This window comes from Morus notabilis, unplaced genomic scaffold (assembly GCF_000414095.1).
Source record: "Morus notabilis unplaced genomic scaffold, ASM41409v2 Scaffold287, whole genome shotgun sequence".
NCBI classification, from domain to species: Eukaryota; Viridiplantae; Streptophyta; class Magnoliopsida; order Rosales; family Moraceae; genus Morus; species Morus notabilis.
Window position 1 is genome coordinate 13,698 of NW_010365682.1, and position 20,895 is coordinate 34,592.

At 35.1% G+C, this 20,895-nt stretch overlaps 3 protein-coding genes across 3 annotated transcripts; 2 read left to right on the top strand and 1 right to left on the bottom strand.

Moving 5' to 3' along the window:
• Positions 1–6,878: 6,878 nt before the first annotated feature.
• Positions 6,879–11,217, bottom strand: LOC21386343 (probable prefoldin subunit 3). Its single transcript, XM_010108406.2, has 6 exons — positions 10,994–11,217; positions 10,265–10,322; positions 8,746–8,817; positions 7,836–7,955; positions 7,640–7,741; positions 6,879–7,257 (listed from the first exon to the last, which is right to left on the bottom strand). Exons 1-6 carry the CDS (start codon positions 11,134–11,136, stop codon positions 7,177–7,179), a joined length of 576 nt encoding a protein of 191 aa, XP_010106708.1. The 5' UTR covers positions 11,137–11,217; the 3' UTR covers positions 6,879–7,176.
• A 1,025-nt stretch (positions 11,218–12,242) lies between these two features.
• On the top strand, positions 12,243–13,913 carry LOC21386344 (peroxidase 40). Its single transcript, XM_024172443.1, has 4 exons — positions 12,243–12,506; positions 12,623–12,814; positions 13,090–13,255; positions 13,504–13,913. The coding sequence occupies exons 1-4, from the start codon at positions 12,243–12,245 to the stop codon at positions 13,911–13,913; spliced, it is 1,032 nt and encodes a 343-aa protein (XP_024028211.1).
• Positions 13,914–14,914: 1,001 nt separating this feature from the next.
• On the top strand, positions 14,915–18,774 carry LOC21411560 (probable LRR receptor-like serine/threonine-protein kinase At3g47570). The gene is made up of 3 exons (XM_024172442.1): positions 14,915–17,644; positions 18,031–18,516; positions 18,605–18,774. Exons 1-2 carry the CDS (start codon positions 14,926–14,928, stop codon positions 18,504–18,506), a joined length of 3,195 nt encoding a protein of 1,064 aa, XP_024028210.1. The 5' UTR covers positions 14,915–14,925; the 3' UTR covers positions 18,507–18,516; positions 18,605–18,774.
• Positions 18,775–20,895: the final 2,121 nt, after the last annotated feature.

Sequence of the window (20,895 nt, forward strand, 5' to 3'; positions counted from 1 at the left end):
GGTTTGTCTATGATCCCTTACCTCGGAGGAGCATTCCTCCGACGTAACTTATAAAAATGGAAAGATAACATTATAATTATTTAACGTAATATGAATACTAGAAAGTCGTAACACTAAAAACTTTGACTAGTTCATACTATTGTTATATTTTAATTTAGTTATAATTTACGATAGTAAGGATGTTAGAAATGTGTAATAGTAGTCGGAGATAATTAAAGTCTTGTTCATTTTATAACTCAAGTTCTACTGTTACAGTGTTTTCTCTCACAAAAATTCAAATTCAATTTTTTTACTGTAGTGTTTTTCGCTAACATACACAACTCAAGTTCTAAATTTGAGTTTTAAAATGAACAAGACCTAAATATCTTAATATCTCACATTTTTAATGTCGGGATTACGTTGAATAAATATCATATTACATTTTATAATTTTATATTTTAGTATGTTATGTTGGAGGGACGGAAAAAGCCCTTTAATTGAAGCAATTTACATGTGGGGGGGTCTTGGTCATTGCTTATGTGTTTTAATTCTAGACATAAATATTGACCCCGGCCTATTACCATCTGTCAAGGTCACATGAAATAGTATTAGTACTCTATCTGATTGATGTATGATCAATTAATATTATTTGTCTGATTGAGAGTAATATAATTATTTGACATATAATTAAACAGTTCTAGCTAGACTAAATCAATCTTGTGCTTCACATATTTAGTATAATAAACTGTAACCTAACAACGTTACCCTTACTAAATATAATGAGAGAGAACAACTAATAATGTTACCCTAGCTAGCTTATACTGAGTAAATATTAATAGATTAAAATAAAATCACACTAAAGCTGAAAAAATTCTGTTAATATTAATACTTACATTAGATCACCTAGTTTTATTTGATAGCATTTAGGCTAGCTCTACAATATATTATTGTAATATACAATGTAGATCTTGTAATTGGGCACAATATACCATATAGTAAAAAAAAAAAAAAGAAAGAAAGAAAGAAAGAAGACAAATACTCTTTATAGTATATGGGTTTAAATTTTTACCCCTTAATCTTAGTTAATATCCTTTTTAGTCAAACAATTATATTAGTTAAAAAAGTATTAATCAAGAGTATAAAATAAAATTCAAACTTCTATACGCTCAACAATTTTCTCTAAAGAATTTGTTAAGCTATTATTTTCATAGAGATATGAGGTGCACATTATAAAGAGTACAATCTCTAAACGGACCATGAAATAGACTAGGCCAAATTATATACATACATATGTACAGTAGGTGTAGTGTCTTATCGTATTAATTAATTAATTAATTAATGTCTGTACATGGCTTTATAATGCATTAATGTATCATATTATTTGTGTTATTTCTTTTTGGTGCAGGAATTAATTACATCATATTTGTCATGCAACTACAAAGTCACCAAAGTCAATTCAATTGTATAAATCACAAATTCTGACTCTTTGTTTCTGAAACAAATAATCTTATAATTAATTAATTGCAACCGCATGCAGTTGGCCTTTTGATCGATTATAGTGTGATTCAGTATCTATAAGGTTTGTTATTGATTTGCATGAAACAGAAAGAGATTATGATTCTCTTTCATACGATTATAAATAAATAAACAAATAATGAAACGATTCTCTTTCATACAATTAATGTTAGGACTTATTCTTAAAATTAAGAAATTAAGAATCATTTTCCGCTAATTGTTTATAAAAGTTTGCTTTTCTCTAGGCATCTAACTCCCAATTAGTACGAACTTGCTTAAGGGCTTGTTTTTGATCCCTTGCTTTTCCTTTTATATATGAAACTGCCAAAATATATTCTATCGCCGACCAGCTTATTTTACTTGAAATTGTTATGTTATATAGTAATGTTGGGAATTTACGAGGATTGGGTTCAAATATTTATTTTATCTATAAGGAGGAAAAATATTCTGATGACATTGTTAATATAAGGATTGATTCCTTTTATCACCAGTTCTACATTGTTAATATAAGAGAAATATTCTGACGACATAGTCACTTCATTTTAGACATGGTTTGACAGAAATATTCTGAGGGTATATATAAATCTTCCCACCACATACATAAATAAATTATTAAAATATAATGTAAAGCACATATTTTTTGGTTTCACACTTAACTAAAACAAAAAATACTCGTTTATTTTAGGGTCCATTTAGTATGAGGATTTAAATCATGATGATTTTGGTTTTGAAACCATAATCATGATTCATGATTTGAACTTTTTGGGGTTCAAACCATGAATTTTTGGGGAACCAAAAGTTTGAACCTGAGGTTTGAAGTTTGCACCAGCCAAAACCAAGGGGGGAGATGGTTTTAACTTTTAGGATAGATGTGGTTTAAAACATCACATCAGGGTTCAAACTTTGAATCAGAACCATCCAAACTAAAAACTGGTTTTATTGAGCTAAGTTCAAACCACTTTTTACTTTTTACAAATAAACACTGATTTGAACTAGAACTATGGTGTTCTATAACCCTTATACCAAAAGGGGCCTTGTATACTCAAACTACGGTGTTTTTCTCATAAAAAATTTAAATTTCAAACGTCAGAATAAAAAATAATGATTCGTGTATACCTTCCAAACACACTCTTAACATATTTCCAAGATGAATTATTGATTCAATATTTTACCGAAATCCAATATTCCATTTATATGATATCAAACATTAAAATGTGACGTGTTATTTTAAATTTTTAATGTTTCCATACCACTTTTAATATATATATATATATAAATATTACAGAGGGAATAATCATTTTCTACGTATGTCCAGAAGGATGTTATGTACATCTAATGTGAAGACCATCTTATTTCGTCAACGCTTATGCCGAATAAACTAGTTTATATTTGAACCCCGTTCACATTTTGAAATATAAAAACATGAGATCAAATTATGGCATGGATTTTTAGATTAATTTCCTAGGAGCAAAACCCTGATTTGTTTATTCAAACCCCATTCTATATATTTATTCATAATGATGTATATAATATGTTCGTGTATATACATGGTGCTATATATGGATGTGACAAAATTATGTCTATACATATGATTCTTGTTCTAGATTAATATATATATATATATATATGTTGACATCATCCACTAATGGCGGTAGTGAACTGAACTTGCAGCTTTCGATCATTTATGTATAAAGGAAAGAAAGATATATATTAGATTCAAGGAGGCAACAACAAATTATTCCTTCTCTCATTTTTTTTTAATTTTTTTTTTATTGCTTAAACAAGATTCCTCAAAGATTTTCTTTTGATTTATATATATGGTGTATGACTATACAACATATAGCTATACTTTACCACCAACTCTAAGACCATGGACTTATCCTTAGGCACAAAGGCAATATAATATCTCACAAGAACTCTCTCTCTCTCTCTCTCTCTCTCTCTCTCTCTCCTTCTAGACTATGGTCTTTGGGTCTTAACATATAGTCAACCTAACTGTCTTTGACCAAAGAGAAAAAAAAAAACATTAATTATACAACGAAAAGGTAGTTGATCCAGACATCACAAGGATGTCGAGCCATTAATTCGGACCTTATATTAGTATTATTCTTTAAGCTTACCAAAACGGTTCTCAAGAACATATAATTATATTATAGGGTGATTATTATTAGGTGTCACAGACATTATGAAAGAGATGCATGAGGACTGAGTAGGCATTAGTGAGAAGTCATGTTTCTTGTAATAAAAAGACTGTGTGTGGGCGTAAATTGATGTAATTTGTATTGTCTTTTTATTTATATGCGATGAGAGGTATTCTTTAAACCGAAGTTACAAACCTTATATATATATATATATATATAGAGAGAGAGAGAGAGAGAGAGAGAGAGAGAGAGAATGGGAGCATAACATTATCTATTACCGTTTGAAACTTTTTCATATTTTAAGACAAAACAAGCATAGCCCCAATAAAAAAAAACTATTCACAGAAGAAAGCTGATAAAAAAGATAATTACTTTAGAGAGAGAGAGAGAGAGAGAGAGAGAGAGAGAGAGAGAGAGACATGTTATGTTAGTATGAATGGGTCCGAATACCAAACCTCAAGCCGCTGACTTTTTCACTTTTCTAGAAGATTGACGAGTGAGAACACTTCACCGTTAATTGCGGCAATTTGAAGTTATTCTTATAACGTGAACAAAATAAATAGAATCATTATATATACTTTATTAAAGATAAACAAACATTATACATTTGTTTAAATTAATCACATACGGTAGAGTCCATTTTAGGGCCTCATTTATAGAATATTAGGGCCTCATTTATAGAATATTAGGGCATAATCAGTCAAAGTCAACAAACTTCTTTATTCACTTAAATAAACAATGTTGGGTGCAATGCAAAGCAAAAACGCGTATAACACAAATGGACAAAAAGGATTTCGATTGTAAGAGAGAGAGAGAGAGAGAGAGAGAGAGAGAGAGAGAGAGAGGACAAATCAGCCTGGGATTGCGTGCACGTCTCTATAAAAATTAGTGATTTTTGGGTTCTGCTTTCTGGGGCCATGATTGCATGGGATGTAAAAAGATGGGTTGTGCCTTTTCATTTTTGGTGTAGTAAAGAGGGACAGTAACTTTTTTTCTTATAGCATCATATTTCATCTTTTCAATGGAGGCAGACAAGGCAATGAATAATGCTTCCTTTATTTTCACTGTAATTTGTAAAACCATTTTGTAACTTCCTTTTTTTTTTTTTTTTTTTTTTTTTTGTGCTTTTCTGCTAAAGGCCCTTTGTCATATGAATGTATATGTATAATTTATAGGACTATGAATTTATTGGATTTTGGGCATGAAAAAAGAAAAGCCTAAATCTAAATCCGTGAATGAAAAGGGATTAGCAAGAGGCAGTCCCATATTATTAGATCATCATTAACCACAAGGTTAACCAAAGCCAAAACGCCATTTGTAATTAAAAATGTGATGGGCCATCTTCTAAGCTTAGAATGCGAGAGATTTTCTGTAATCTGGGACTAGAAAATCACATGCAAGAGCTGAGAACCAAGAGGGATATTATCAACTATCATTAAATAAAATGGGTCCTTCTTGAGAAGGTCAACCAGAAACAGGAACAAAAAGGGACTTTCAAATATCACTATTAGCTAGCTCCCTCTTAACTTGGTTCGGCAATGGACATGGAATCTTGACCATGACCAAATCAATTAATCAATGTTCGTATCTTAGAAGAAAGCTCCGTGAGTGGTTATGGTGGATCAAGGTGTCTAAACTATATGGTCCGCGAACAAATGTAGGACCCCATTGCTTTGTATGTAACATTCTACACAAATCAAGCTGAAAAGGAGATCATTCAAAACTTTTAGAGGCGCACAAAACAGAGAAGGATCTTGTGGTAGGGTTAGAAAAATCTTATTAGTATTAGTTGTTCTTGTACAGTTAGATCGCGTCAATATCCAAAAAAAAAACTATAAAAATATGAATATATGACGGGTTTAGAATTGCCCAGTATTTTTTTTTCTTAATATTGGGAAATCCCACGAACCCAGTTTGTGAGTTCTAATTAGAAACAGGAGCCTTCTGCCAAACACAACAATCTTTGAATGCAGGAAGCAATGACTTGTCACGTAGGATGCCCAGAGTTTGTGTGAGCAAATCAAAGGCCTGACTATTCCAACCGACACCCCATGGATTTAGAATTGCACAGTATTGATGGATGAATTCCTTTATTTTTAATCCCTTCAAAGAACTCTTCCGGAACAAAAGGGGAATTGGTTTTTGTTCTCAACCGTCCTAAGGAAATAGGTTAACTTAGTCCTCTAGACTGCAAGATTCAAATGTCGCTAAAGGTCTTCTTCACCATTTTCTTCCGAAAGCTACTCATAGAGACAGCTACTAAGATACAAAAGCTCGAGAAACAAACCTAAATACAGCATTTCACACGAAACCAATAAAGTAGAGAGAGCATTTTCTTTGGGACCAGAATTCATGTTTGTCACAACATACACTTGAGGGCAAAATGAAGAAGTGAAAACTGGCAATTCTTTTGACTTTTTAGACACCGACATGCTATAAGATGCTCTTTGTGAAAACCTAGGCTGATAAGAACAGCCCATTTCATGATTCAACTTGGATGCCAAGGCTAGAAAGGCTGTTGGACACATGAACCGAGTATAACCCCACCAACTTGATGGAACACAGTCAAAAAAAAAAAAAAAAAAAAAAAAAAAAAAAAAAAACTTGAACTAAAAATCCAAAAAAGAATGATCAAATGAGCTTAATTCCTTCTACAAGCAAACTCCATGCGTGAAGTCGACAATATTAAAAAAAAAAAAAAACAGAAACGTTGTTAACACGATAATAGAGGCCTATCCACCTGAAAAGAAGGAAAAAAAAGAAAAAAAGAAAAAAGAGAGTGAATTATTATCATTCAATCGTGAATCTTCCCAACTGTTAAATAATTGTTCATTATTATTTTTTTCTCCCCCATAATATTTCAGTGGCTGCCAACAGCCTTTTTACTTCAAAAATGGAATCATGTCCTTGGTTGACTTCATATTACAATTCAAACGTTAACATCATGTCATTTCTGACTAACGACTGCACTATTATATCAGAAACAATCCAGATCTACAACCCTTTTGAGGAGGGATAAGATGGGACTGCCTGACATCATTTAGAGACCTAGTGATTTTGATGCCTTGTCTCTGCATTTGGCCAAGTTTTGCCGACACATCTGTTTCATATCTAAGTTACTTTTGGGTCCCAATTTTCTCCACTATCTCGGATTTAAAATGTAAACAAGGCAAACTTTTAGTTGGTAGGCACACAAGAAACTGGATCAAGACTACGAAAATTAAGTAAAGAAACATCACTAAATGGCACACAACACACGTCAATCCATCATAAAATTGGAGCGATTTAAGATGTTACAAGAGAAAGATAACAAAATTGGTCCTAAGAGTATAACAAGTTTCTTCCATAGCAGAAGGGCCTCAGAAACAGAAACTTCAATTATGGGCGCATTTGGGCAACGAACGCCTAACGAGTATATATAATGCACAAAAATATAGGACGATAATCCAATCACCTTGGAAGAAGTATTGACCATTTGGAACCATATTCTCAGCTAAAGACATCTTCTACCATCTTTTCATCAAGGTGGGGTAAATTAATCTCACGAGTCTTTTACATCACCGGCAGCTTGTCTAAGTCTACGTTGATGAACGTCCCAATTATACACACGAGCAATTGTGACCTGCATAAAGGTTCTCCAAAAGTCAATGAGTGGAACTTCTCCAACATATTTGGAGTACCCTATAGGACTAAATGTATTTTGGATGGTCACACATTTGGAGTCAATAAACCCCAATGCTTCTTCAGCTCAGCCATATTATTATTGCGCAAAAAATGCACGGGGTCAGTGCTGAACACCACAACTAAGAAGGTGGGCCCCATCTTGTAGGACCCACTTTATGCTGTGTTCGGCACTACCGGTGCTCCTAGCATTTCACATTATTGTGCTATCGTCAGGAAGATGCACAATGAACAACGTGGTTCATTTGCAAGAGCACTAGAGCTACAGTAATTGTTGTTCAAGGAAAAAAAGGGGGAAAAAGAATCAGTTTGCCAAAAGTTACCTGGGTAATTGTCACTTGATCCCGCAAGAATTGTAAATCACCCACAAGTACTTCTAAACTGGCTTTAGCATTATCTAAATTCTTTTGTAGAAGAGTAGTGGCCTGCACCAGATAGTTATACGAGAACTTTGAGCTTGTCTTGTTAATTTCAAAGAAGCTATTCAATAGCGTTTTTAGAAGAAAAAGATTAATGCACCTCTTCACAAGAATACTCCAACATGACGTTTGCTCCAAGCCATAAGCAAATTGAGTCAGTATCCTCAATACGGGCCCGTGAGTATATGCCTTCTGAGACTTCAAAATCAGCAATAAGTGCCTGGAGCCAAGGAAAACAGACTTAATTACTACTTACAAGTTACAAACATTTGAAATAATTTTTTCCCCTCAAAATAGAACAAGGACTTAAGCAACAACTGAAAAAAAAATGACATTTTGAAGCCCTTGTGAGCATTTCAATTAGATAATCGAACAGCACAAACATGTCTTTAGTTCGAAACAATCCCTGACATGTTATAGCAATTTTCTAATATGTTCCAAGCAGAGAGCAATAAAAGTGGTAAGCTACTTAGTCTTTAGTATGATTATTATTATGGATTCAGATAGCCAAAAAAGAAAAAAAAAAAAAAAGGGGGACATGCTTCATTGCTGTAACCTGTGAATAAAAGCACGTAAGATAGTTGGCATCCTTCACATTCTGTAGACTACGAGCCCGTTTGGTTAGAGGATTTGTTTTCTGATTCGAATCATGGTTCATGGTTCGTTACAGTATTTTCTCTCACAAAAAACACACGTAAATCAAGAATGATTCTAATCTTATAGTTATAATCCATGAATCAAACGGACTCTACGTTATGCATCTACAACATGATAATACTTCCCTAAGCAGCATAAGGACAGAAGCTATTCAATTCTATATTATTGGCGTATCAAAAAAGCCACAAAGAAACATATAGCCCAGGCTTTAAACTAAGCATGCATCCTGGCAAAAAAGGAATAGAAGTTATTATGTCTAACACAAGAAAGCATGAAAACTCATGTGAAATGACTTCTGCAAATGGAACATTGGTATACAAACTGCTAATTCCTAGAAAACAACAAAGACGAACCTCACCAGTGCCCTTCTTAGCTTGTAGAGTTGCAACCACATCCAAGCACTTCTCAATATCAGGGATTTTTGCCTGTAAATCAGATTAAAAGAAAGGAGAAAAAAGGGAGCACGGTTCAACATCAATAACCAGACACGGGAAAAACGTGATTATATACTAAAACACGAATCATCTTAATGGAGTGTTTCGTGGATAGTAAGAATAACCAGAATGGAGAAAAATATTAAAAAGTTTCGTAATTTTGTACTTATCAAACAAGACTAGAGCAATTATAAACATGTCAAGGCTCAATGTAGAAAAACTAAAATCACCTTAATGATGCTAAGTCTGAGCCGTGTTTCGTGGATAGTACGAATAACCCGAAAGGAGAAAAATATTAAGAAGTTTTGTAAGTTTGTACTTACCAAACAGGACTAGAGCAATTATTAAACGTGTTAAGGCTCAATGTAGAAATACTAATGCCCCGTTTGTTTCATAGGTTTGAATTCCTATTCAAACCTTTTTACTACAGTGTTTACTCTCACAAAATTTAAATTTCTGTTCAAACCCATGTAACAAACGGGCCCTAAAATCACCTTAATGATGTTAATTTTTTAGCCACAAAGTGAAAAACTCGACAGTATCAAGCTCAACTAAGATGAACTTTTTTTACAATTATAACACCATGCCAATGTAATATGAACGGCTGAGAAAAAAAAGGTCCTGTCATTCTAACCAACGTTTTAGGTGACATATTCCAGTACACACAGTAAGCTTTTAGTGCACAATCTATTATATTCCAATTTTGTCAAAAACTTTCAGTCCATTATCCTTTTTTTGCCTCTGCTGTTTTCCAAAGTCTATTATCCTTTTAGTGCACAATCTATTAACAGCTCGAGAATTGGTCAATAAAACTAGTGCACCTGTGGGCATGGCAATATATGTACAGAGCACGGACCATTGGTAGTAAATAAATGGTAGGACTTTTGAAGATAGAGAGATTAAGACTGTTTCCTTTGAAAAAGCGAAGCACTCAGCTTCCTTGGGGGCCTCGACTGACAAAGCCTTCAAAGACTGCCTTCTCTTTAATGGTTTTGAATTGGAAAGGCATAATGGGGTGATTAGTTGTTGTGAATTTTTGGATAGGATTTGATCAGTTTTAATATTTTAGTTCCGTTTTTCACGGACCATTGGTAGTAAATAAATGGTAGGATTTTTGAAGATAGAGAGATTAAGACTGTGGATTCCTTTGAAAAAGCGAAGCACTCAGCTTCCTTGTGGGCCTCGACCGACAAAGCCTTCAAAGACTCTGCCTTCTCTTTAATGGTTTTGAATTGGAAAGGCATAATGGGGTGATTAGTTGTTGTGAATTTTTGGATAGGATTTGATCAGTTTTAATATTTCAGTTCCGTTTTTTTCTCAATGCTATTTTAGGTATCAATCAAGGAAGTTTTTGTCATAGAAAATTAATTAAAAAAAAAAAGAAAAGAAAAACTCAATTCCAATTTGCAACAAGACGAGAAAGATTAGTTGAGAAAACCTGAAGATCCCTTTGTTGAGCAAGAAGTTTCATCTCAACTACCTTGTACTGCTGAAGCCTGCACAAGAAATGTAACTAAAAAGTAAAAAAACCAACTTCAACTTCAACTAAAAACAGGTCCACATTTCAACTTTCTCTTACTTGTATTTCATCTACAGGATCAACTCCTGCATATTATTAATTAGATGCTCAAACCAGAGAGAGACGAAAACATTACAGTATTTATCCCTAATTAAAAGTTAATAATAGTCGTTAAGGACTATCATTTTCGACTAAAACTCACACTAGCCGAGATTATCACCTAATTAATTAACACATGCAAACTTCGGTAATTCGCAAGATATCAAGCTGAGATCCAATACATCAAGCAAACACTACTAAATATATGTAAATTCCAGTATTTAGCCCTAATTAAAAAAATTGATTTCCTCCACTAAGAGCTCTTTTTAATTCGATCTAAAACCACATTTTCCTAATTCAGCTAAAACACATTTCGATATTGCGAAGACGAATATGCAAAAGACCAAAACCATTAATCCACAAATCTCAGACATAGTTTCCATTTAAAAAAAAAAAAAACTGCAGTATAGAGTATTTAGTCAAATCTACTGATCAAAGTAGAGGTTTTTTTTAAACAAATTCCGAAGAATCCAATACTTGCGAAAGTATTGCATAGCAAGAAAAGAAGAGAATCGAAAGAGATGAGAGAGAAAGTAGAGAGAGAGAGACCTTTCTTGGAGGAAAGCGAGGGCGGAGTTGACGTCGAGTCCAGATTGAGTGAGATAAGTCTGGACATCTTCGACGAACTGAGCTCCTGGTATTCCTCTTCTCTCTGTAACCACAGGCGAAGACGATGAAGAAGAAGAAGCCATTTTTGTCTGAGACCAAAAGCTCGGGAGTGAGAGAGAGAGAGAGAGAGAGGGAGAGAGACGAAGGGTTTTTTCAGTTCAGGGCTTTCGTTGGATGGAGGCAGAACAGAACGACAACATTGGCTCGTCGTTTGCTTTTCTTGGGCTGGGATAGGCCCAACTTAAGTAACGGACTACAAACCTGTTCGAAGGCCCAAAGCACAGTTTGTCTGGGCTTGGATGCCCTAAATAATAGGCCCATTTTCTAAGAAAAGGAAGAAAATTAAGGGAAAATTTCTCTTGTATTTTTATCAAAAATACTGAAGAAGAAGTAAAAACTTGATCAAAACAAGCTCTGGACGCATTCTACTTTGTTGTAATTCTAAATTTTAGCCTGTACTTTCAAACTAGTTCATATAGTAGGTACAAAAGTTTTTCTGTCCATTAAATATATAAATAATTATTTTGATTCAGAAGTTCTTATTTTTGAAAAATCACATTTATTCTTTTTGAACAAAAATTAAAATTATCCCATGAAGAAAAAGAATAAAAGAAAGAAAGATGATACGATCACGTCAGTAACATGTGCACTAGCATAGCAAATGTCGTTAACATTGTTACAAATCAAATTGAAAAAAAAAAAAAAAGAAAAAAAAAACATGTTTCTCTCCATTCAATTTTCTCACTTTCAATCACATCCCTTTATACCATTTTCTACCTGAGTTATTTACTCATTATTTAATTGAAACTTTGGTGATAATATGTGTCAAAAATAAAATAAATAAATAAATTCAAGTCAGATTTATTTCTTTTTTTTCTTTTGCTTGATGCCCCAAAATTTGTTGGTTTTATGAACGTTTTCACATTACTCTGCAACACACAAAAGAGAAGTGAACTGCCAATATCACATGGCATTAGGTAACATATTACATACAGCTTGACCAAGCCTTCTCTCTTCTTTTCAACCACTCTTTCCATCATCAAAATTGACAAGTTCTAAACCCCATATTGCCAATAGTTGGCCCAAGAACACAACTATAAATACACAACATCATAAGCTTTCAAATACTCATAATATTCGCATATAATCGAAGACTAGAGTGATTAATTAGTGGCAATTAAGAAAGAAGATGGCCAATATGAAGTTCCTTACTCTTTTCTTGATTTTGCTTAATCTTGTTATTACGTTGCCAAAAGCAAAGAGTGATGGATCATATGGTGATTATGATGATCATAGTACTAGTACTAGTGGAGTGTTAAGGTTTGATGTGTACAAAGATGTTTGTCCAGAAGTTGAGGACATAATCTTCTCTTGGATCCAAGAAGCAGTCATGGAAGATTCTAGAATGGCTGCTTCCTTACTTCGTCTCCATTTCCATGATTGCTTTGTTAATGCATGTCCCCTTAATTAGTTTCTATCAAATTATCTTATTTCTTAAATATAATAATCTCGAACTCTATACATTATGTCCATGGTAACTTATTAATGAGCGTGTTGTGTAATATGCAGGGATGTGATGGATCTGTTTTATTAGATGACACAAACTCTTTTGTTGGTGAGAAAACCGCGGCGCCAAACTTGAACTCTCTAAGGGGCTTCGAAGTCATTGACGCCATAAAATCGGAGCTTGAGACTTTCTGCCCCGAAACTGTCTCCTGCGCTGATATTCTTGCCATAGCTGCTAGGGACTCTGTCTTTCTAGTGAGCTCTATTTTTCTTGAGCTTATCAGTGCCACACTTTTTTTTTTTTTTTTTTTTTTTAATAGTCACAAAATTCACTATAAACCTGCAAATTATGACACAACACCCACAATTTTACATGTCAATCTTCAACTTTTTGAAAAATCAGTGATGTTGATGATTGACATTATTTATTTATTTATTATTATTATTATTTTTTGTTTCTTGTGATCCCAAATTAAGTGTAGTTATTGTTAAGGGGTTTTGTTATTTATTGACTTCTCTAATTCATGTAGTCTGGTGGACCAAGTTGGGAAGTCCAAATGGGAAGGAGGGACAGCTTGAGTGCTAGCAAAACAGCAGCAAACAACAACATCCCAGGCCCAAATTCTACTTTCTCACAACTTCTCTCCAAGTTTGAGAATTTAGGCCTTAATCTCAAAGACTTGGTTGCTCTATCTGGTACTATATAACTGCTTTAACAAATATAAGGACTCTTACATATATATGATAAATAAATACTGCCTAATCCAAATCATATTAGACTCAATAAATATGAAAATATAACGAAATTTAATAAAGATATGATGGTTTATAATTGCACAATATTTGATAATTTCTTTACCCCATCACCCAATTCTTATGCTCTTTATGCACAATATATAAAGGAACAGAGAAAAATGCTAATCCTGTTGTGGCTTAATTGGAAGGTGCACACACAATGGGAATGGCCCGCTGCTCAACCTTTAGCGCTCGACTACAAGGCTCAGCAGCAGCCGCCTCATCTCCACCAGCCTTCATCGAATCACTTCAACAGCTATGCTCGGTGTCAACCAGTGCTAGTGGTGGCAACAATGTTCTAGCACAGTTGGACCTAGTGACGCCTGCGACATTCGACAACCAATACTACATCAACCTCGTCTCTGGAGAGGGGTTGCTTCCTTCTGACCAGGTTCTTGTGACTGGAGATGACCAAGCTCGTGACATTGTGACAACATATGCACAAGACCCCTTTGTGTTTTTTGAGGACTTTCAAAGTTCCATGCTGAAAATGGGAAGTATAGGGGCCATAACAGGGACTAATGGTGAAATTCGTAGGGATTGTAGAAGAGTTAATTGAAAAAATAAATACTACTAGAGATGATTATCATTATACTTAGCTATTTAAGTTAAGATTAAGCTTCTTTGTTAAGAAATGTTGGGTTAAACAAATATCTACTTATTACAAAACTTTTTCTAATTCTCCTGAAGATGACTTGAAATACAAGGCACAAACAATCCCTTCCTGTAAAACTGTTAATCATATATTATTACATTCTTAATGTTTCTATTCCCACACAAAAGAGATTAGATAATTATATGTCAAAGTAAAGAAATAATTATAGGGAAGAAAGCAGGGGAGTAGAATGCATAAATGTTCTCATTTTAATTTGCTTCACCACAACAAAAATATAATCCTCATCAGCACAAATAATCAAATTTGTAACTTCATGTTTCCTGTATGCATAAAAAGAAATATTAAAAATCGACAGTTTGGTTTAAGGAACTAATCTGCTGCACTAATTACAGATCGGATCGGACTTGACAAATGAATCCATAAAATAATTAATTAACAATTCAAGGAAGATGCCAAGTCAGAACAAGTCAAGTGATTAGTATCAAATTAAGTAATTAACTGTACAAATATAAGTAAACAAGTCGTGTTCTTGCACATCGACGTTTCCTATTCAGTCAGACAAGAAATGTTTTATCAGTTTTGTGTCAGATCTATAAATGAACCATTGACCCCAGATCCATTCCCATGGGATTGAGTGAGTAAACTGTTGAATGTTGGCGTATTAAAATTTCTGAAATAAAGTAGATTTAATAGCGACATTTATGAAAATCTACCAATTCATAAATTAATGGGGACCGTTCCCCAGTCTTATAAGGTTGTCATCATTGACAGACATGGTGGCCCTTACTTGTTAAATTCACTTGACTATTATCCTCTCTGTTTTCCAACGATCAACTACTGCAAAGACTCGGAGAAAAAGAGAGCGTGAAGTCCGGATATTTTTTTTGATAATCATATTCTAATCTTCATATATACAACATTTGAGTATCCTATAATTACTCTCCCTCTTTTACTCATGGCCATCACCAGAATGAAACTCCGAAACCCCACTAGCCCATCCGCATTTTGGTTCTTGTTCCTCCATGTCATGCTTCTCCACTCTCTGAGCTTATTGCAGCCGAATTACAGTACAATTGCAAGCGCGTTAGGAAATCACACTGATAGGATTGCTTTGCTCAAATTCAAAGAATCGATCTCCAACGATCCACACGGAATCCTGAACATGTGGAATGACTCCATTCACTTCTGTAGCTGGCCTGGAATCGCTTGCAGCCGCCGCCGTCAGAGGGTAACAACCCTGAACCTAAGCGACTATGACTTGCGAGGAACCATATCACCTTATGGTGGGAACCTCTCTTTCCTGAGGGCCCTTGACCTCACAAATAACAACTTTCTCGGCGAAATCCCAAAGCAAGTCGGTCGTTTGTTCCGCCTGCAATATCTCTATTTGTATGACAACATGTTGGAAGGTAAAATCCCCGTTAACTTAAGCTATTGCTCGAAAGTTAGGGCGATAAGTATCGGCAAAAACAGACTTATTGGATTGATTCCTCACGAGCTTGGATCTTTGGCGGAGCTTCGTTTTCTTAATCTTGAAAAAAACAATCTCACAGGAGGTATCCCACCTTCCTTGGGAAACATTTCATCACTTGGAAAGTTTTTTGTAGGCAATAACAATCTCTTTGGAAGTGTTCCTGACGAGTTAGGGACATTGAAAAGCTTAACTATTTTTTCAATAGGGCCTAACTCCTTATCTGGTACATTCCCCCGGTCCTTTTACAATATATCCGCCATGGTGGAGATCTCAATCACAAATAACCAATTAGAAGGCACTCTTCCTCTCACAATCGGCCTCACACTCTCTAATCTCCAAATTGTTTATATGGGCGGTAACAAATTCTCTGGAATGATCCCTTCATCATTTTCCAATGCTTCCCGGCTTCAACGCCTTCAATTGGCTGAAAATAATTTTGTAGGCCAAGTTCCATCAAGTTTAGGGGCTCTACGAGAATTGCGGCATCTTAGTTTGGGCGGCAATAGCCTAGGCAGTTATTTGCCAAACAGTTTGGATTTCATTACACCTTTGACAAATTGTAGCCAGATGGAACTATTGGCCCTTAGTGTCAACAAGTTTAGAGGTGTTTTACCATACTCTGTAGCAAATTTCTCAAAACTCAACCGACTTTATCTCGGAGGCAATCAAATATCCAGTAATAATCTTTCCGCCATAGAAAATCTTGCCAATTTAATCATGTTGAGCCTTGAATCTAACCTTCTCACCGGTGTCATCCCTACATCTTTAGGGAAGCTAAAAAATTTGCGGTTTTTGTCTTTGGGGAGGAACATGCTATCAGGAAAAATCCCCTCATCCATAGGGAACCTTACCCAATTGTTTAATCTTGATCTATCACACAACAGGCTAGAAGGGAGTATTCCCACGAAAATTGCCAATTGTCATAATCTGCAATTCGTTGCCATTTCAAACAATAGATTGACTGGAGAAATACCCAAAGAAATTTTTTTATTTCTTTCTTCATCCATCCAGCTCAACTTGTCAAAAAACTTCTTGACTGGCAACCTACCAGCAGAAGTGGGCAAGCTAAGAAATCTCAATACACTCGACCTTTCTGAAAACAATTTGACCGGTAAAATCCCAGAAACCATTGGTGATTGTCAGGTTTTGGACTCCCTTTATCTGCAAGGGAATTTCTTTCAGGAAATCCTGCCTACTACTTTGGCTTCTTTGAAAGGTGTTCGGTACTTGGATTTTTCACGTAATAACTTGACAGGAGAAATTCCAAAGGATTTACAGAAACTTCGTATTCTGTTGTACTTGAATCTTTCTTTTAATGATTTTGTGGGGGAAGTGCCACATGAAGGTGTATTTGAGAACATAAGTGCTGTCTCATTAGTTGGAAATAGTAAGCTTTGTGGAGGTGTACCAAAGTTGCATCTTCAAGCATGCCCCAGAAAGAAGTCTGAAAAGAGGGAAATCAATGGCCTCAAACTAACAATCGTAATAGTTTTGGCGGTAGCATTTTTCCTTCTCTCCACAAGTACTTGCATTATTTTGCATTTAAGGAGATCATCTCAAAGGAAAACAAGTGTCGAAGACCCAAAACAGAGTGTTCTTTTGAAAATTTCGTACGAGAAGCTTTTTCAAGCTACCAATGGATTCTCTCCGAGCATGTTGATTGGAAGTGGTAGCTTCGGCTCTGTATATAAAGGCATTCTTGATCAGAAAGAAAATCCAATTGCTGTGAAGGTTCTCAATCTCCAGCAAAAAGGAGCTGACAAGAGTTTCATTGCTGAATGTAATGCATTACAAAGTGTTAGGCACCGAAATCTTGTTAAGATCTTGACTTGTTGCTCTAGCATAGATTACAACGGCAATGAATTCAAGGCTCTAGTCTTTGAGTATATGTCCAATGGAAGCCTTGATAAGTGGTTGCATCCAATGAATAATGATGAAAACCACTCGACACGTTTGAACCTACTTCAAAGACTGAATATCGCAATCGATGTGGCTTCTGTAATTCACTATCTTCATGAAGATTGTGACCAGCCGATCGTTCACTGTGACTTGAAGCCTAGCAATGTTCTTCTTGACAATGAAATGGTTGCCCATGTAACTGATTTCGGATTAGCAAGGTTGATCTCAAACACAACCAGCTTCTCGAATGCTCAAACTAGCACAACTGGAATGAAGGGAACAATTGGCTATGTCGCTCGAGGTAACAACTTTTAATAAGTACTTGATTCATTTAAGCTTTTCCTAGATATGTATATTATTGCCATTTTATTCAATAATAAAAAAACATCATTCCCAAACGTGTGCAAAAGAAAAGGATTCAATCAACTAATCAATATTTTTCATTTAAAAGAAAGGTAATGAATAAACGATCCCTTGAACATGATCAGCTAAGCAATGACATGACTTTTTGTGAGAGACTAGGCTTGAGATATACCCAAATAGAATCAGGTGTTTGTTGCATAAACACTTCCATATATTTATGTCTATTTTTTACTCTCGCAGAGGGATTGAAATCTCCAGAATTGAAATTTTACCTCTTAATCAGTACTTTATACCTCATAAATGTATTGCTATTACAAATTGTAGAGTATGGAATGGGTGGAGGGCCATCAAGAGAGGGTGATGTATATAGTTATGGCATCCTTGTATTGGAGATGTTCACTGGAAAGAGACCCACCGATGAAATGTTCAAAGATGATTACAATCTTCGAAACTTCGTTAGGACAGCCTTGCCAGAAAGACTTGTGGAAATAGTGGACTCTTCTCTTTTCGCTATAGAAGCAGAACAAAATGCAATGATGAAAAGAGAATTAGATGCAAGGAAAAACGACAACAACAATATGGGAGGCATGGAGATAGAGATTGAAGAAGGGTTAGGAAATCAGATCAGCAATCATCTGCATAATTGCTTGGTTTCAGTGTTGGAGATTGGAATTTCATGTTCAAAAGAATCCCCAAACGAAAGAATGAACATGGGAGATGTTATCCGGGAGCTACAAGATATCAGAAATGCTTATATTAGCTTTGAGAACAGAGGTCAAAGACAAGGAGGAACCAAATAAAATATATCAGGTATTGTTGCATAATTTTCGCTGCTTTTGCTTATAATTTTTCTGCCCAGATTAGTAGACACACAAATTGACTTTTAACTGGACTGCAGGTGCTGGAAACATGTTCAACGAAATCAAATGGTCATGGTCAAGATTTTCTCTTGTGGCAAACTTTCGAGAATAAATAGGCTTTGGCGTCTGTACTTGCACAAACTGTTGCGCTGAAAATTTTTAGTTTCTTCTATTGTATAATCTAAGGGATCTTAATTTATTCCATTAAAGGGCGTGATCAATGTTAGATATGTGTTGCCTAAGCAGTACTACTTCATGTTTACGTTGTAGAATATTATGATATAGAGGTGAGGAAGGAAGAAGAGTAAGAGAGGACACCACACACACATGGATACAACCCAGAAAACATCTCTGCTCTTAGAACCAGTCAGGTTATCATCATCCATTACTATTCCCGACTCCTATAAAAAATCCCTTGCCTCTAAAATAGAAAACCTAGTAGAATATTCCCACATTCCTGAAACTGCCATAGTTCAAGAGTCAGTCCATCCTTTGTTAAATCCATATAATGTTTTTAGGAGACACCGTCGTAATATTAGACAACGTATCACCAATTTTAGACCTGTCATAAAAGAATACATTCAGTCCTCCAGATTGGATAAATGTCTTGTTCCCAGCACAACTCAAAAACAATACATTAATCTTGAAATTCCAAAGGAGCTCATTTCTCGATGGGTTACTGAAGGTCATACTCATCTCCATTTCAGAGCAATCAGGCTCATCCTAACCCTCTATAGTGGAAAAGGATTACCTGTCATTGCTCGCTTAGTACTTCTAGATACTAGATATACTAAGTACAAACATGCAGTAATAGGAACCACTTTGTCCATTTCCCAAACTTTAATATCCTACTGAAGGACCCACACTTGTCCACATGTCTCAAAGTCCAACTCTAAATTTCTTGTGCAGAACAGATTCCATCCTCGTACATAGCCACACTCCATCATCAGATTATCTATAGACTTCAGAACCATGCATTTGACCTCCTAGTTTCAGGCCATACCCTAGATACTCTGCTTATCACGGCAGAAATAGAAAATGAAGTGCCGACCATTTTGCAGATTCCTAGGCAACTCTCCCGAGAAGAGATGACAAAGCTCATGCCCTTAGAGTGGTTCACCAACTACGAAAAGTTACTCCAGAACAACAAACCCATCCATACATTTGATCTAACCTTCATTCAATTTGAAGACAGAAAGATAAAAACTATCTTCAAACATCCTGATGAAGGTCCTAGTAAAACACTAGAAGTCTTCCAATCCATAATGATTAGGCCAGTGTCTATAGAAGAAGACATCCATGTCGATAGCTTCAAAATAGACGGGTTTAAGATCTACACCAACATGATTGATGGTCATTTCAAATGGAATTATGATCCCTCTATGCGTGACCCAGATTGTGATTGTTGGATGTACCATGAAGATGATGAAGAAGATGATTGCCCAAGCAGAGAAGAAGAAAGAAGAAAGGAGTTTGCAAGCCTCAGTCTCAAACAACCAGAAGACAATATCATCTAGATGATCCAGATAGTCCATGGGCTTTCAAAAACATACCTGAGGATTCATCCATGCACTTCAGATGCAGCACCATGTATGATGTTTTCATCATATGATTGAGACTTTTCAGCTCTTGAAAGACAAATGGACTAGACAACCAAGGTGGCTTCTCGACCATATGTTCAGCCAACAGAGATACAGCCAGATGGGAAACCAAAACCTCCATCTAGGCATAAGAAATTCTAATCTCGTAATGTGGTGAAATTGATATAGGAGCATTTTAGCTCTGATACCAAATGACGTAGTGGAAGCATAGAACGAATCTTGTGATCTGTTGATTCACGTGGAATGCTGAAAAATAAGGAAAAAGGGATAAATTCCTATTATCCGTTGATTCGTGTAGAATACCGAAAAAATCCATTGATTCAATTGGAATACCGAAAAATAAAACTTATAAACCTATTGATTCTCTCATGAATACCAGAAAAATTGTGACGAATACCAAATGACGTAGTGGAAGCATAGAACGAATCTTGTGATCTGTTGATTCACGTGGAATGCTGAAAAATAAGGAAAAAGGGATAAATTCCTATTATCCGTTGATTCGTGTAGAATACCGAAAAAATCCATTGATTCAATTGGAATACCGAAAAATAAAACTTATAAACCTATTGATTCTCTCATGAATACCAGAAAAATTGTGACGCCCCTCCTATGAGGCCGCCACTGTAACTTAAACTTTAACTTGTACTTACTGGGGTTTCTTAAAATATGCGGAACATTTTTTTTTTTTATATAAGAAGGAATACTTTCATAATTTGTAACAATAATTT